The sequence below is a fragment of the Ceratotherium simum genome, chromosome 18 (genome assembly GCF_057802395.1).
Source record: "Ceratotherium simum simum isolate JZ-2026a chromosome 18, ASM5780239v1, whole genome shotgun sequence".
NCBI classification, from domain to species: Eukaryota; Metazoa; Chordata; class Mammalia; order Perissodactyla; family Rhinocerotidae; genus Ceratotherium; species Ceratotherium simum.
This window is the reverse complement of record NC_141917.1, coordinates 58,774,443-58,789,737: the sequence shown is the minus strand read 5'-3', so window position 1 is coordinate 58,789,737 and position 15,295 is coordinate 58,774,443. Positions and strand designations below refer to the sequence as shown.

Sequence of the window (15,295 nt, the reverse complement as noted above, 5' to 3'; positions counted from 1 at the left end):
GTGGGATGACTCTGAGGTGTGTGTCTGACGCTGTCGCCCTGAGGTCCCCAGTGGAATTAAGCTCCATGTGCCCCCAGTGCCAACTGGCTTGATAAAGCACCCATTCCTGGCTGCTTTCCCGCCTCTACTCTCTTCCTCATTCCCCAGCTGGTATGTCCCGGGGTCACCTCCCAAACAAACTACTTGCACTGGAATTCTTGCCTCAGGGTGTGCCTCTGGGCAAACCCAAACTAAGACGACATGTGCAAACACAGAGGATGCACACAGGCTTTCTTTCCACAGTCTCTTTATTGGAGGTCTGTGGCTGGCAGGATCACGGGGCGTGGCTCCCTCCTGGATCTCCTGGAGGCCCTCCTGGCAGTTCTTGGTTTCACATTCTAGAAAAGACAAGGGAGTGTAAGGCTTGGGGATGGGGCTGGGTCTGTCCTCCTCATGGTAGGACCCTGGATGTGGAAGAGCACAAGGGCCCAAAGTGAGGTGGTGGGTACAACATGAGATTGTGCAGGGGTGATTATGAAGTGTTTTGGTGATCGAGGTCAGGGGCTGGGGTGGGGTCACCAGACCAAGGTTGTGCTGGCTGGGCCTAGATTGCTCCAGCATAAGAGTTGTCATCAGAGGTCAGGGAGGCTGGGGCTTAGCAGGCATCCTCAGGGCTGAGATTGTCTGGGCAGAGGACTGTAACACAGGGTTAGGGGCTGGGCAGAGGGGTTTTCTGTAGAGGGTAATGGGCTAGGTTAGTGTTGTGTGGACAGAGGGCCTTTGGGTAGGGGGCAGGGGTGAGGCCAAGGTTGGGTGGACTGGGATGAGGTTGTGCAGGCAGAAGGATTGTGACTTGGGTACAGGGGATGCAGGCCAGGCTGAGGGTATGAGGGCAGAGGGCCTCCTGCAGGGTCAGGGTCCATGCCTTGGTTGGGAGGGCAGGGGTGTTGGGGACTGGGCAAAGGACAAGCTGGCTGGGCGAGGGACTGGTCTGAGGTTGTGCAGGCAGCTGACAGGGGGTAGGGGATGTTGCGAGCAGAACGACTGAAGTCTGGGCCTAGGTTGCCTGACCAGACGGGTTGTGAGGAGGATCAAGGGCCAGGCCGAGGCTGTGCGGGCATAGAGGTTACAGGAAGGGTCAGGGGCTGCGCTGAGCTTGCGCGGACACAGGAATCGCAGGCCGACGGAGTGCGGGCGTCTTGGACTTACTGCGTCGAAGCGCGGCCAGGTGCGCAGCAGGTCGAAGAGCGCGTCGCCAGGGCATTCAGTGGGCACGAGCTGGCGGTGGCCGAGCAGCCTGTAGTCTGGCCGCAGGAGGCCGGCGCGCACCGCGCAGCGCGGGAGCATGTCGCGCACCGTGCGCAGCGCGGCCTCGGTGGGCAGCTCGGCCGTGTAGTTGCCCACAAAGGCCACGCCGAAGCCGCGGGTGTTGTGACCGCGTGTGTGCGCGCCCACCCAGTGCCAGCCGCGGCCCTCGTACACGTAGCCGTCTGAGCCCACCACGAAACTGCGGAGGGGAGGGGGAAGGAGGCACCACGAGGCGTCAGCGAGGCCCCGCCCCTCGTCTGGTCCCCCACCGCAGATTCCGCTCCTGTGCCAAGGGCCACTCCCACCCCAAGTCCCCCTGGATGGGGAAGAGCACAGGGGCCCAAAGTGAGGCGGTGGGTACAACACGAGTTGTACCGGGTCTCGTTGGCTCTGCCCCGTCCAGCCTCGTCCCACTTTCCCACCAAGCGCCACCGCAGAAACCATCTCGTTCCTCTGGATCTGCCCCTCAGCAGTGGCCACGCCCAGTGCTTTCTACCCGGCCCCCCCTCATTGTCTCAAGTACGGATCCTGCCCAATTCGGAGTCCTTTTCTGTCCTAGGTCGCATCCCGTCACCGCCCGTCCCAGCCCTAGCCCCTACCACAGGTGCTGTTGCTCTCCAAGTCCCGCCTCCTTTCCTAGTTCCCGCCCTGGACCCAAGAGTCCAGCCGTTGAGCTATTTCTGGTCCCTGGTAAGGCCCTGACCCTAGTCTAGGCCACGCCCCCTCTCCATCCCGGCCCCATTCATCCCAAACTCCTTCACCGTTGTGCCAGGTTTGCTCTGGTACAAACCCCGCCCCCTGCGTCAGGTTCCGCCCACCCAAGCTCTATCCCCTCCCCCCACCGTCGGCCCCGCCCCCGCCCCGCTGGGCCCCGGCTACCTGTAGCCGATGTCTTCCCAGCCGCGCGCCCCCTGGTGGAAGCGCTGCATGGAGCGCATGTTGTCGGCGCAGCGCGCAAAGACAGTGCAGGGTGGCGCGGGCACGTATGTGTGATGCACATACAGAAACCCGAGCGGCAGCTGCAGCGGCGTCGGGCGGCCCTGGTACGGCGCCGCGCCCCAACGGCAACGGGGGTGGATGGCCGGGCACCCTGTGGGGAAGGGAGTCCAGGGCTGGGGTCAACCGGCGAGTCCAGGGCTGGGGTCAACCGGCGATTCTCTGCTTGCCGCCTGCACCCCCATTAGAGCGCACGTATGGACCATCCCTCCAGGCTCCTCCCAGATTTGGGAACAGTTCAGTCTCACACCACACTGGCCCCATTGGAATCTCACTTCACTAAATCTAGCAGCATTCCAGTCCTGTCCGGATATCCACTATGACACCCATCACCTTCAGGATAAACCCCAAGAATTTTTTCTCAGACTTCAAGGCCCTTTACAACCCAGGACCCAACGCTGGCTCTGCTCTGAGCCCTAGGGGGAACAGCCACACGGAGAAAAGAACCTCAGCCCCCATTTAATGCCCTTCAGTTGTGTGCTACTTGCTTTACATGCTTCATCTTTCTTAAATCATCCAGCAAATCAAAGAAGAAGCAATGATTTGCCCGGCTTCACTGAGGAAAGTGAGGTTCAGAGAAGTGAAACAACTTGTCTAAAGACGCACAGGAGTCACTGGCTGAACTTCCATTAGAACCACTGTGCCTTTGCATGTGCTGAGCCCACCTCCTGGAATGCTCTCTTCTTCACTTTTTTTTTTTTTTTGTCAGATGAACTCCTATTTATCCTCGAAGACCCAAATCTAGTCTTTCCTCACAAGTGCGGCTCCCCTGGCCCCGTAGCCAGAGCCCTTATTGACCCCTCTGGAATCCCCCAGTCCTAACTACATGGGGCTGAGTGTGTCTGTGCGAGGGAAAGTCACAGAGGATGGGGGCCCTGGTCACCTAGGAAGGCCTCAGTGAATTCCTTGGAAGCGTGGGTGGCCACCTGCGCCAGCTGCTCTTGGCTTATGCCCTGCAGCTGAGGGTGTGCTGGCTCCAGTCTCTGTAGCAGGGTGAGGGCCCCCCACACCTGCTGGGTCAAGGTGGGGGCCGAAGTCAGAGCAGCTCCGTTCTGCCGTCGGAAGTTGCTGCGAAGCCCTGGGTCCCCGGCCACGCCAGCTCCATAGTACTGGCTCAGCAGGCAGCTGAGGGATGGCTGGGGCTCAGGGGCCCGACTCAGGTAGTCTCCAAGGAGAGCTCCATCCAGGGCACCATTGAGGAACGCAGTGGTGAGCGGCGATGCCTTGTGGTCCAGGAGCGTGAAGGTCCGGGGAGCAGAGAGCTGGTCCCAGCAGCCCTCAGTTCCTAGGCCTGGGTGGCTCTGGGTATGGGGGACCTGGAGGAAGGTCAGGCCCAGGTCTTTGGCCAGGGTGACCACAAGGAGGCTGTCCACAGTAGTTGGGGACTTGGCTTGAGCATCTGGTGAGGAGGCTTGGACATCTGGAGGGGTGACCTGGACATCTGGAGAGCCAGGTCTAACATCTGGAGAGGTGGCTCCATCATCTAGATCTGTGGCTCTAACATTTGGAGACATGGCTCCAACATCTGTAGAAGTGACATCTGGAGAGGCATCCTTGAGTCCTGGGAAGATGGCTCTTACATCAGAAACCGTGGCTCCAACATCTGGAATGGTGGGTCCGGCATCTGGAGGGTTGGCTGTGCTCTCCAAGGGCAAGTTTACAACCCTCTGCCCCTGCAGCCCTGCCTCCAGTCCCACCAGAAGAGGCTCCACAGCCACGGTGGAGCCATCAGGTGCCAGCACCACCCCATATTCCTGGCGGCCCCGCACACCGTGTCGGGCCACCTCCTTGGTCAGGCCTTGCAGCTCTGAGCTCAGTGGAGGGGGATCCAGGTCCGTGGCCTTGGGACTTCGCCCCCTCAGCAGGAAGTGATGGAGGGGGTCGTAGGGGCCTGAGTCCTGGGCTGACAGCAGCCATGCAGAGGCAGTGTGGCTGGCCTTGGTGGCTGGTGCTTTCTGCTCCAGCTCAGCCAGGGCCTGGATGACAGAGTCCATGAGCAGGGGCAGGGTCGCTGCAGGAGGAGGGAAGGTGTTAGCCCAGTACTCTCAGCACCCCCTGTTCCTGAGGCTCTCCCTGCTGTTTCCACGTCTTCTCAATGCCCCCAGCTCTCCATCCAACAATGCTGTGACCCCCAACACCATCTTTGTGAAGATGAGGAAACTGAGGCACAGACAACAGTTAAGGAGCTCAGACTATCAGTGAGCATTTGGGAGCCATGGCAGGTTCATGAGCAGGAGAGAGACATGGCCAGGCTGGTGTTCTAAGACTGTTCCTTTGGCTGCCACATGGAGAATGGATTTTAGTGGGGCTGGAGCAGAGAAGCGGAGACAGTGTGGAGGTGAGCCATGAAGGAGGCCAAAGCTAGGGTGGTAGCAGTGTGATGGACAAAAGTGGACAGAGTCCCCAGGTATTTTGAAGGAAAGATAGACAGTTTTCATGATGTACTGGAGTTTGGGGGATTTCAGAGGGAAAGATATCTTGAAGGATGCCTGGGGAGGAGAAGGTGCCTGTGCCTTGTGGGTAAATGTCAGGGGTTGAACCTGGAACCTGGAAGTGCTGGCAGAGCTGGGGTGGATTGTTGAATAATAGCTAATGTTTATTAAACATTTACTATGTGTCAGACACCATTGTAGGTGACTTATATAACTAAACCCATGTAATTTTCACAACGACCCTATGAGCACAGAAAGGTTAAATTACCTGCCTAAGGTCACACAGCTAGTAAGTGGCAGAGGCAGGATTTGGACCCAAGAAGTCTTCATCCTTACACTCTGCTGTCTAGAATCCAGCTTCTTCTCCAGACAGTCCACACTGTAATTCCTCTATAAGTTTGCTCTACTCTCTGCCTAAAACATCCTTTCCTGCTTCTCCACCAAGTAAAATTCTCCTTCCTGTCCTAGATCTATGTCCCCTCCTCCAGGAAGCCTTCTCGATTTGTGCTTTTCTGGCCCCAAGTCCTTCCCCCAACCCCCGCCCTGACCCTATGGGCAGGGAGAACCTGTGTCCCCAGACTGGAGATTCCTTGAGACTGGGGCATCCTGGGGTCTCGCCTCACCCTGGATAGGGCTGGACACAGAGGGGGCAGCAGTACACTTCTGCAGAACTGCGAGTCCTGGCCCCAGGCCTCTGCCTTCTGACCCACCTGTTCCTGGCTCCAGCCGTAGTAGCAATCCGAGCAGGATCCAGAGGACACCCTGGGCCACCATTGTGAGGTTCCAGCTTTTGGAGGACATAGCTGGTTGACCTCAGCAGAGACCTCGGCAGAGCTGGAAGGAGACAGTCATGGAGAACTGAGCAGTGCCTTTGGCTACTGCCAAAGTGCAGCGGTGAATGACACGGAGCCGTGGGCGGGAGGCAGCAGCGGGGTGGGGACAGAGTGTCCTGGGTCCAGGTCATCTGGGTCTCAGAAGCTCCCCCATCCTATCCTGTCCCTCCCAGGCTGAAGTCAAGGGTCAGTAAGCCAGGCCCATTCCAGGAGAGGCCTGGATGCCAGGTAGCTCAGACTCCAACAAACTCTGCCGGTTCCCAAGAAAGGTAGACTGAGGCTAATCCAGCAAGTCCTATCCCCTTCCTACAAAGACAGGTCTGTAGCTGCTGCTGCCACCAGAGGGGACTCTCAGGGGCTGGCCCGACTGGTAAGACCGGCTGTGCTGGAGGGAGGAGGGGAGAGGCCTGAGGTTGGCACTGTTGCCTGCCTTCTTTGCTGCCAGAACTTGAGGCTCAGGCAGGGGACAGGCGCAGGGGCCGAGGACTGTTTTCTGAGGCCTGCTCTGAGCCCACAGGGACTGAGAGACGTCACCTCTCATCCAGTTCCAGCTCCTGATCCCAAGCCACCAGAGGTAGCTGAGAGCAGGGATTGGGTAGGGGCATTCGGGATGCTTCTTTGTTCCAGGAGCTGGCTTCTGTGCTCACCTGGGCTGGCCGTGAGGGGTCCTCTCTCTTTCCCGGGTGCCTGTGGCTGAGTCCTGCAGAAACGAGCCTGCCACCTCTTTATTCCTGCATCCAGTGGGCCGGGCTCCACGTGGCTGGGCTGCCGTGTACATTGCTTCCCTGCGAGCCTCCCACCCTGAAACCAGCCTGGGGACTTTGCAGGAAACCCACCTGGCTGGGCACTCAGCCCGGGGCGGGCCCTGGGTGGGTTGGGGAATGCCCGGCTGAGCCAGGCCTGGGATTCCCTGGGAAGCTTGCTCAGATATTAGGGCAGGCTCTGGGCACCCCGCAGGGCCCAGCACAAAGGTGGGCACACAGTGGGGGCTGAGGGAGTAGGGTGGTAAGGTGGGGAGTGAGTGGAATCCATTTCTCAGGAGATTCTGAGGAATTATGCTCCTCCAAGTCCCAGTTTCCGAGGATTTGGGGTCAGGGCTGTGCCCGGTGGAAGCAGGTGGACCATCGGGGTGAGGACTAGAGTGAGGAGAGGGAGGCATGCGCCTCGGGCACAAAATTTAAGGTGGTGCTGAAAATCTTGTCATCAATGCACTGTTCAAAGCACTGTTTTAAAAGACTAAATGCAAAAAATTCATGAACAAAATATCAACATTTTGGATAAAGACAGGATCAAGAATAGTGCTGTGCCAAGATATATTGGAGCCAGAGGCAAAAGGAAAAATCGGGAATTCTGATCCTGTCTTTGTGCCTCACTTGCCTTACCCTCATCCCGGCCCTGCGTCCTCGGGGGAGCCCCCAGGATGCTAAGGGGCAGCTGTCACATGAGATCCCCACCTAATGTCCACCTGGTCTGGGAATGACCTTGGTTCAGCATCATGGGGCCTGGGTTTGTCTCTCTGATTCTCCCCTAATTGTGGCTATGGGGGACCCTTGCAGATTTATTTATCAGCCATTTATGAATGCGCATTTTACCCAGCAGGAGGGTGAGCTCAGACAGGTTAAGTAACTTGTCTGGGATCACATAGCTAGAACCTGGGGAGGGCTCCAAGCCCGGTGCATGTTTCCACTATCCTGTGGCTGGGTCAGGGTCAGAGTAATTATGACGCTTTGCGCTGAGGAAGTGTTTGGGGACTGGCTGCAGAGCGACTTCACGTGCAGGAGTTGGGGAACCAGCCAAATGGGCAGCCATTGGTCCTGTTACAGCTTGGAGCTGGTGGTAGGAGCTGGGTCCTGTTTGAGCCAGGGACATGTTATGGCCAGTCGGCATTTCCCTTAGGGTCTACCTGGGATTTGTGACCTTCTAGGGTAGGCCCTGCCTCCAGGAAGCCTCCCTGATTACCCCTGGCTCCTCCCTTTCCCTGTCCTGGCTCCCTAGCCCAGGGTGCTCCCTTTGACTCATACAGGGCCTGGAGTTTCTCTGTCCGGTTGTATCTTCCCCAGATTAGGAGATGCTGAGTCCTCTTGGGATGCCCAGAAATGCCCAGCACAGGCCAGGGACCAAGTGGGTGGCAGGAAGGGATGCTGACTAAGGATGTGAGGTCAGTTTGGGGTCCGGCTCTGAAACAAAAACACACAAACAGGCACCCACACACCACACACCTGGTCTGGGCTGTGCCTGGGAGACAGCAGAAAGGCTGGGATTCCCATGATGAACCCCCCTGCCCCCCTTGCTTCCCTCCTGCCTCCTGAGGCCCACCTGCCAGGGTAGGTCAAGGCCCCTCCAGGCTGCAGACAGACCGGCGATCTCACGAAAGTACCACTGACCAGGGCCTGGGGCCGGCTCTGATGGAGGCAGCACTGGCACAGACAGGCAGAGCCCCTGGCCCTGGGTGTGAGGAGAGGCTGGGATCAAGGCCAGAGGCAGGAGGAGAAGGAACTAGGGGCAGGGCTGTGCTTGGGGCCAAGGTCAGAGTTAATAATCTTCACTTGGGCAGCAGTCATGACGACAACAGTGAAGACCCTCATAGTAATAATAACAATTGCTACGTGCGGGGCTCTGAGCTAAGATTTGGTATGCCTACACGTTTTTTTATTCAGTCTTGTGTTTTGTTAAGCAATGTCCTAAAGCAAGAGTTGGCAAACTACAGCCTATGGACCAGCTGTCCGTTTCTGTAAATAGTGTTTTCTTGTTTTCGGGATTTTTTTCAAGGTGAAATTCACCTAACATAAAATTAACCATTTAAAAACGTACACATTCTGTGGCATTTAGTACATTCACAGTGTTGTGCAAGCACCCCCTCTGTCTAGTTCCAGAACATTCCATCACCCCAAAAGGAGACCCCATCCCCATGAGCAGTCCCCCTCCATCCCTCCTCCCCCAGTCCCTGGAAACCACTAACCTGCTTTCTGTCTCTATGGATTTACCTGTTCCGGACATTTTATATAAATGGAATCATACACTATGTGGCCTTTTGTGTCTGCCTTCTCTCACTCAGCACGATGTTTTCTAGGTTCATCCACGTTGTAGCGTGTGTCAGAGCTTCATCCCTTTTTATGGCTGAATAATATTTCATTGTATGAATGTACCACAATCTGTGTAAATTGAAAGTTTATTGGAACACATTTTCTCCCATTCATTTACATATTGTCTATGACTGTTTTTACACTATAATGGCAGAGTTGAGTCATTGTGATGTAGACCATCTGGCCTGCAAAGCTGAAAATATGTGGGTTCCACCCCCAGCTTTATTGAGATATAAGTGAAATATAACATTGAGTAAGTTAGGTGTGCAATGTGATGATTTGATATATGTATATATTGCAAAATGTTTATCACAATAATGTTAGTTAACATCGCCTCACATAGTTACCGCTTTTTTTTTTGCTATTAAGAACTTTTAAGATCTACTCTCTTAACAACTTTCAAGTATATAATACAGTGTTGTTAACTATAGTCACCGTGCTGTACCTTAGATCCCTAGAACTTGTTTATCTTATAACTGGAAGTTTATACCCTTTGACCAGTATCTCTCCATTTCCCCCACCCCTAGCCTCTGGCAACCACCATTCTACTCTCTATTTCTGTGAGTTCATTTTTTTTTTAGATTCCATATGTAAGTGAGATCATACAGTATTTGTCTTTCTTTGTCTGATTTATTTCACTTAGCATAATGCCCTCAACTTTCATTCATGTCGTGGTAAATGGCAGGATCTCCTTTTTTTGTGGCTGAATAATATTCCATTGTTTGTATACACCACATTTTCTTTATCCATTGAGGGACTCTTAGGCTGTTTCTATGTCTTGGCTATTGTGAATAATGCTGCAATGAACATGAGGGTGCATATATCTCTTTAGGATAGTGATTTCATTTCCTTCAGATTTATGTGGACTTTTAACAAAGTTTGCTGACCCCTGCTGAGCCAGCTCACCCAGATTCAAATTCTCACTCTGTTGCTTACTAGCTGGAGCAAGTAGCTTAATCTCTAGATCTCATTTTGTGTATCTCTAAAATGGGAGAATAGTACCAACCTTGTAGGGTTATTGTGAGTGTTAGATGAGGGGCTGCATGTAAAATGCTTACTACTCTGCTAGCATGTGGAAAGCATCTGGGGAGTAGAGAGTCATTTCTGCCAATCCACTCACCTGCCCCAGCCTCCCCAGCAGAGGTTCAGCCCACAAGATATTCTGTTATGGCTGGACTCCCACATCCTGGGTGAGTCTAGGCTCACAGTCATGTATTGTTTCTGCATCTGGGGCACTGTCCAAGCCAAGGCTTCCCTGCTGGCCCGGCCCCCCAGCAGCCAGCTGGGCTTAGGGCTGGGCCTCCAGCCAGTCTGGAACCACAGGAAAATCATTCAAGCCAGGGCAGGCCAGGCCCAGAATTGGTCGAACCTCATTTCTCCAAAGGGAGAGGCAAGTCGTAGTGTGAGCCATCGACCCCACAGCCTCCAGCTGGGGCTACTCTACTGTCCCCGGTGGGCAGAAGGTGACTTCAGTTGCATCTCTCTGGGAGAGCAGAGGTGAGATTTGATCTCTCAGACACCTGGTCCTGGACCTGGAGAGGAGGGAGTTTTGTAACTGAGGACACGGGATGTCATAGTGACGTCGTGAGCTCAGCCCTTGGTGGTTTGCTTGAGGCCAAGAAAGAGTGTGGGGTGAGTGAGGCCAGATGTCTGGGAAACAGTTACCAAGCACCCATGGGCTCCTAGGTGTCATCACCCTGCTTTGAGAGAATGAAACAGGGCAAAGGGCTTTAAACTTTATTTTCTAAAGAGAAGATTTCAGACATATTCAAAAGTAGAGAGAATTGTATAATGAAGCCCCATGTACATCCATCGTCTAGTTGATGTGTGTCAACCCATGAGCCATCTCATTTCTTCTATAATTGCCACTCACTTTCTCTCTTCTGTGATGTTATCTGCCATTGATGATCGTTGCCTAAATATATTAACTTAGCAGCAGCTACAACAGAGTGATATTGGAAAGATGTATTCCTTCTTTGTCTGTTAGCTGGAATACCTCTGGAAAGAGAAACATCCTCTCATCTACCAATTGGTTACCCAGTAGTACAATTCACGTGGAAAAGGCAAGATAATGCTTGGTTTTTTTCCTTTCCTGGTTTCCTAAATAATTGCTGGGCTCTGTAACATCCTCCAAAGGTAAATAATGAGATTCTTTTTCCCCTATATTTTTATGAACTTGTGGATTGAAACTATTGAAATATGTCAATACATTGCAGTTTTTATCATCACGGATAATTAATTTATCCTCCCTTCTTTGGCCAGTGAGAGCCTCTTCACTTTGACTCCTGAGTTCTTTTGGCGGGACTCTTAGGTAGCTTTCTTGCTTTATGACGTAACGAGGTATCCCAGGAACAGCTGGGACATTTCCTGCCACAGGCCAGGGATCAACCATTTCTCCAAGGAGCTCTTGTTCCTTTGATTGGAAAGTGGCACTTAGAGATCACAACTGAGGTGACAGGGTGCTCATGGCTACTGGGTTAGTTGCTGTTTCTAGGTCTTTTCATTGGATAGAAATAGAAAATCCCCCACTACTTTTTAAAAAATAAAATATATCATGAATTTTTGCTGATATTTCCAATTCATATTGAGGATTACATGGCTTTTTATTTCTTTTTTTTTCCTTTCTTTTTCTTTTTTTCTGTGAGGAAGATCAGCCCTGTGCTAACATCTGCCAATCCTCCTCTTTTTGCTGAGGAAGACTGGCCCTGGGCTAACATCTGTGCCCATCTTCCTCCACTTTATGTGGGACGCCGCCACAGCATGGCCTGACAAGCGGTGCATCGGTGCGCGCCCGGGATCTGAACCCGGGCCACCACCAGTGGAGCACGAGCACTTAACCGCTGTGCCACAGGGCCGGCCCCTACATGGCTTTTTCTTAACCGAATCAATCTTATACCTGTATTTTCTTTTTCCCACACTGAAAATCCAAATTCCAAATGACACTGACACTTGCTTTATTCCACAATACACCACATCAACCTCAGAATAACATGCCGACAGTACCTTGAACAATATGATTATTGAAAAACAGTTTAAGACTTTTATTTTCTGGTTCTTTTTTTGTGTTGTGTCCTTTGGGCATATCCCATGGGGGATGTGCTATCAAATTACTGTGCTGTCACTTGAAATAGTTTCTTTCTTTCTTTTTTTTTTTGTGAGGGAGATCAGCCCTGAGCTAACATCCTATGCTGATCCTCTTCTTTTTGCTGAGGAAGACTGGCCCTGGGCTAACATCCATGTCCATCTTCCTCTACTTTATATGGGACGCCGCCACAGCGTGGCATGACAAACCGTGCATCCGTGCGCGCCCGGGATCCGAACCCACGAACCCCCGGCTGCTGAAGCTGAGCGCACGCACTTAACCGCTTGCGCCACCAGGCCAGCCCCAAAATAGTTTCTTTCTGTACAGTCTGCCACTAACCTGACACTTTTGATTTTTAGGGAATTTTTTTTGAGGGCAGCAAGTTTTAATTTTTTAAAAGAGCAACAACAATAAAAACAACACCTCATGATAAGGTTGTGCATTATAATTGTGCACCTAGGAACACTGTGCAATTAGAAAATATCTCAAATAACAAGATTAATATTGTCATACTTATTATATTGAAAAATTCATCTCACTATTCCACTCCCCCAGTTTAAAAATATCTCTGAAATATTGTATTATAACAAATGCAATTTGGAGTAGCTGGGTCATTCAAGTGAGGTAATGGCACATTACTTTTTTTTATTATGGTAAAATATACAAAACAAAATTTACCATTTTAACCAAATTTTTTTTTTGCTGGAAAAGATTCACCCTGAGCTGACATCTGTTGCCAATATTCCTCTTTTTTTTTTTAATTTTTTTATTTTAACCACTTTTAAATGTACAGCTCAGTGGCATTAAGCACATTGACATTGTTGTGCAACTATCATCACCATCCATCTCCAGATCTGTTTCATGTTCTCTAACTGAAACTCTGCCCTCATTAAACACTAACTTCCCATTCCTCGCTCCACTAAGTCCCTGGCACCCACCATTTTACTTTCTGTCTCTGTGAATCTGACTCCTCTAGGGACCTCATATAAATGGGATCGTACAGTATTTGTCCTTTTGTGTCTGGCTTCTTTCACTGAGCTTAACGTCCTCAAAGTTCATCCATGTTGTAGCAGGTGTCAGAACTTCCTTCCTTTTTAACACTGAATAACATTCCATTGTATGGATGTATCTACCACATTGTGTTTATCCATTCGTCTGTTGACGGACACTTGGGTTGTTTCCAATTTTTGGCCCTTGTGAATAGTGCTGCTATGAACGTGAGTGTACAAATACCTGTTTGAGCTCCTGATTTCGCTTCTTTTTGCGATCTCCCCAGAAGTGGAATTACTGGATCATGTGGTAATTGTATGTTTAACTTTTTACGAAATCGTCAAACTGCTTTCCTTAGCAGCAGCACCAGTTACTTTCCCACTAGCAGTGCACAAAGTTCTGATTTCTCCACATCCTCGCCAACAGGTTATTTTCTTTATTTATAATAGCCATCCTAATGAGTGTGAAGTGAGCAAATTTTTTTTTAAATCTAATATTATTTTAGAAATGTGTCAGATATTTACATGGTCCCAAAGTCAAATCTACACAACAAAGTATATAGAGAGACATCTAGCTTCTATTCTTGTACCTTCCTACCTTCCATCATGTTCTTCCTCTCCTCCTCATTTATAATTTTTTCATGGTCTATCTTTCCATTTAAAAAAAAAATATATTTATACATATAGATCCACTTTGCTGTTTTTCCACTTACCACTGTTTCCTGGAGATCTCTCCATACCCTTACACAGAGATCTTCGTTCCTTTTTACAGCTGCAAGTACTCCATCATGTGGCTGTGTCATAGTTTATTCAACCAATTCCCTATTGTTGGACATACGGGCTATTTCCAGTCTTTTGATATTGTAAACAGTGATGCTATAAAAAGCCGTATTCATTCATCTTTTTTTATTTTTGTAAGGGAATCATTGGGAGATATTCCTCTAAGTGGATAAATGCATATATAATTTTTCCAGATATTACCAATTTCCCTCCTCAGAGCTTACCTCACTTTGCATTCCCACTAGTAAAGTATGTGAGTGTGTAAAATACAAACCTTTTCATTTGACCTGGTGGACTCCTATACATTCTTCAAAACCCACCTCCAATATCCCCCTTCCCAGGAAGCCTTCCCTTCCTCTGGCTTTCTCCTCTTGGCTTTCCCAGCTCCTGGTTCCTTTCTCTAGCTCAGCCCTGACTCTGAGAGGTTGGGAGTATCTGTGTCATATTCCATACTCTTCAGACTGGGAACTCCTTGAGTGCTGGCTCCAGGGCTGAGTCTTCTTGAGTCCTCTTCAGCACAAGACTGGGCACAGAGAGGTGACGATAACAGAAGATGTTCTGTCTGGACAACAGACAGCCCCTTAGCTCTAGGCCTCCCCGGCTGGGTTCTCCTGGGTCAAGCTGGCGAGTACCCTGGGTTCTGCCTTCTCTCTGAGTCATCTGTGCCCAAGGGTGGCGACCTCACTGTGGGTGTCCGTCGCCTGCGTGGCTCCCAGGCAGAGGACTGGAACCTGCTTGAGGTCATGGGGACCCCACGTCCAGTCCAGGCTTCCTCACTTCCTGGGCGGAACACCTCCCCTCTGTGCCCTGATTTCCCCGTCTCTCAGATGGGAATGATAACATGTACAACTCATGGCTGGAGTGAAGGAATCGGTGCTATGAAGTCACGTCAATCCACTTCCCACCATCTATTTATTTGTTATTTATTTATTATTGAGGTGAAATTCATATAACATAAAGTCATAAAGTTTACTTTAAAGTGAACAATTCAGGGGCATGTAGCACATTCACAATGTAGTGCAACCATCACCTCTATCTAGTTCCAGGACACTGTCATCACTCCAGATGGAAACCCTAGGCTGATTAAGTAATCACTCCACATCCCCCCTCCCCCCAGCCTCTGGCAGCCACCAATTTGCTGTCTGTCTCTAAGAATGACCTATTCTGGACGTTTCACATCAATGCGATCACACATCATGTGGCCTTTTCTGTCTGGCTTCTTTCACTCAGCTTGATGCTTTTGAGGTTTGTCCACACTATAGTGTGTGTTAGCGCTTCATTCCTTTTTATGGCTGAGTAATATTCTATTTTATGTATATGCAAAACTTTTTTATCCATTCATCATTTCACGGACGTCTGAGTTGTTTCCACTTTGGGCTATTGTGAATAGTGCTGCTGTGAACACAGTTGTACATGCACTCGTCTGAGGTTGTTTTCAATTCTTTTGGGTCTATATCTAGGAGTGGAATTGCTGGGCCATGTGGCAACTCCTTGTTTAACTTTTTGAGGAACCGCCAAGCCCCACCATTTATTTTTACACACTTTATATCTCTGATGCCTTCTAAGGCCCCACTTTGCAGCCAAGGAAACTGAGGCTGGGAGAGGTGGCCCCACACCATCCTGAGACAAATGACCATCAGAATAGCTCCTATGTGCTTAGTGACCACTGGGTGCCAGACTCTTGCTAATGAGAGTCTTGGGGTTTGGGCCCCACAGTCTCACCATCCCCGGAAGTCGACAGGTCTGGGTTTAACCTCCAACTTGAGCAAGTTACTTCCGTCCTCTGAGCCTCCATCTCTCTATCTATAAATGA

At 50.9% G+C, this 15,295-nt stretch overlaps 1 protein-coding gene across 1 annotated transcript; it reads right to left on the bottom strand.

Moving 5' to 3' along the window:
• Window positions 1-270: 270 nt before the first annotated feature.
• Window positions 271-5,516, bottom strand: PGLYRP2 (peptidoglycan recognition protein 2). Its single transcript, XM_004443537.3, has 5 exons — window positions 5,426-5,516; window positions 3,167-4,294; window positions 2,167-2,377; window positions 1,189-1,486; window positions 271-377 (listed from the first exon to the last, which is right to left on the bottom strand). The coding sequence occupies exons 1-5, from the start codon at window positions 5,514-5,516 to the stop codon at window positions 288-290; spliced, it is 1,818 nt and encodes a 605-aa protein (XP_004443594.1). The 3' UTR covers window positions 271-287.
• Between the last annotated feature and the right edge of the window lie 9,779 nt (window positions 5,517-15,295).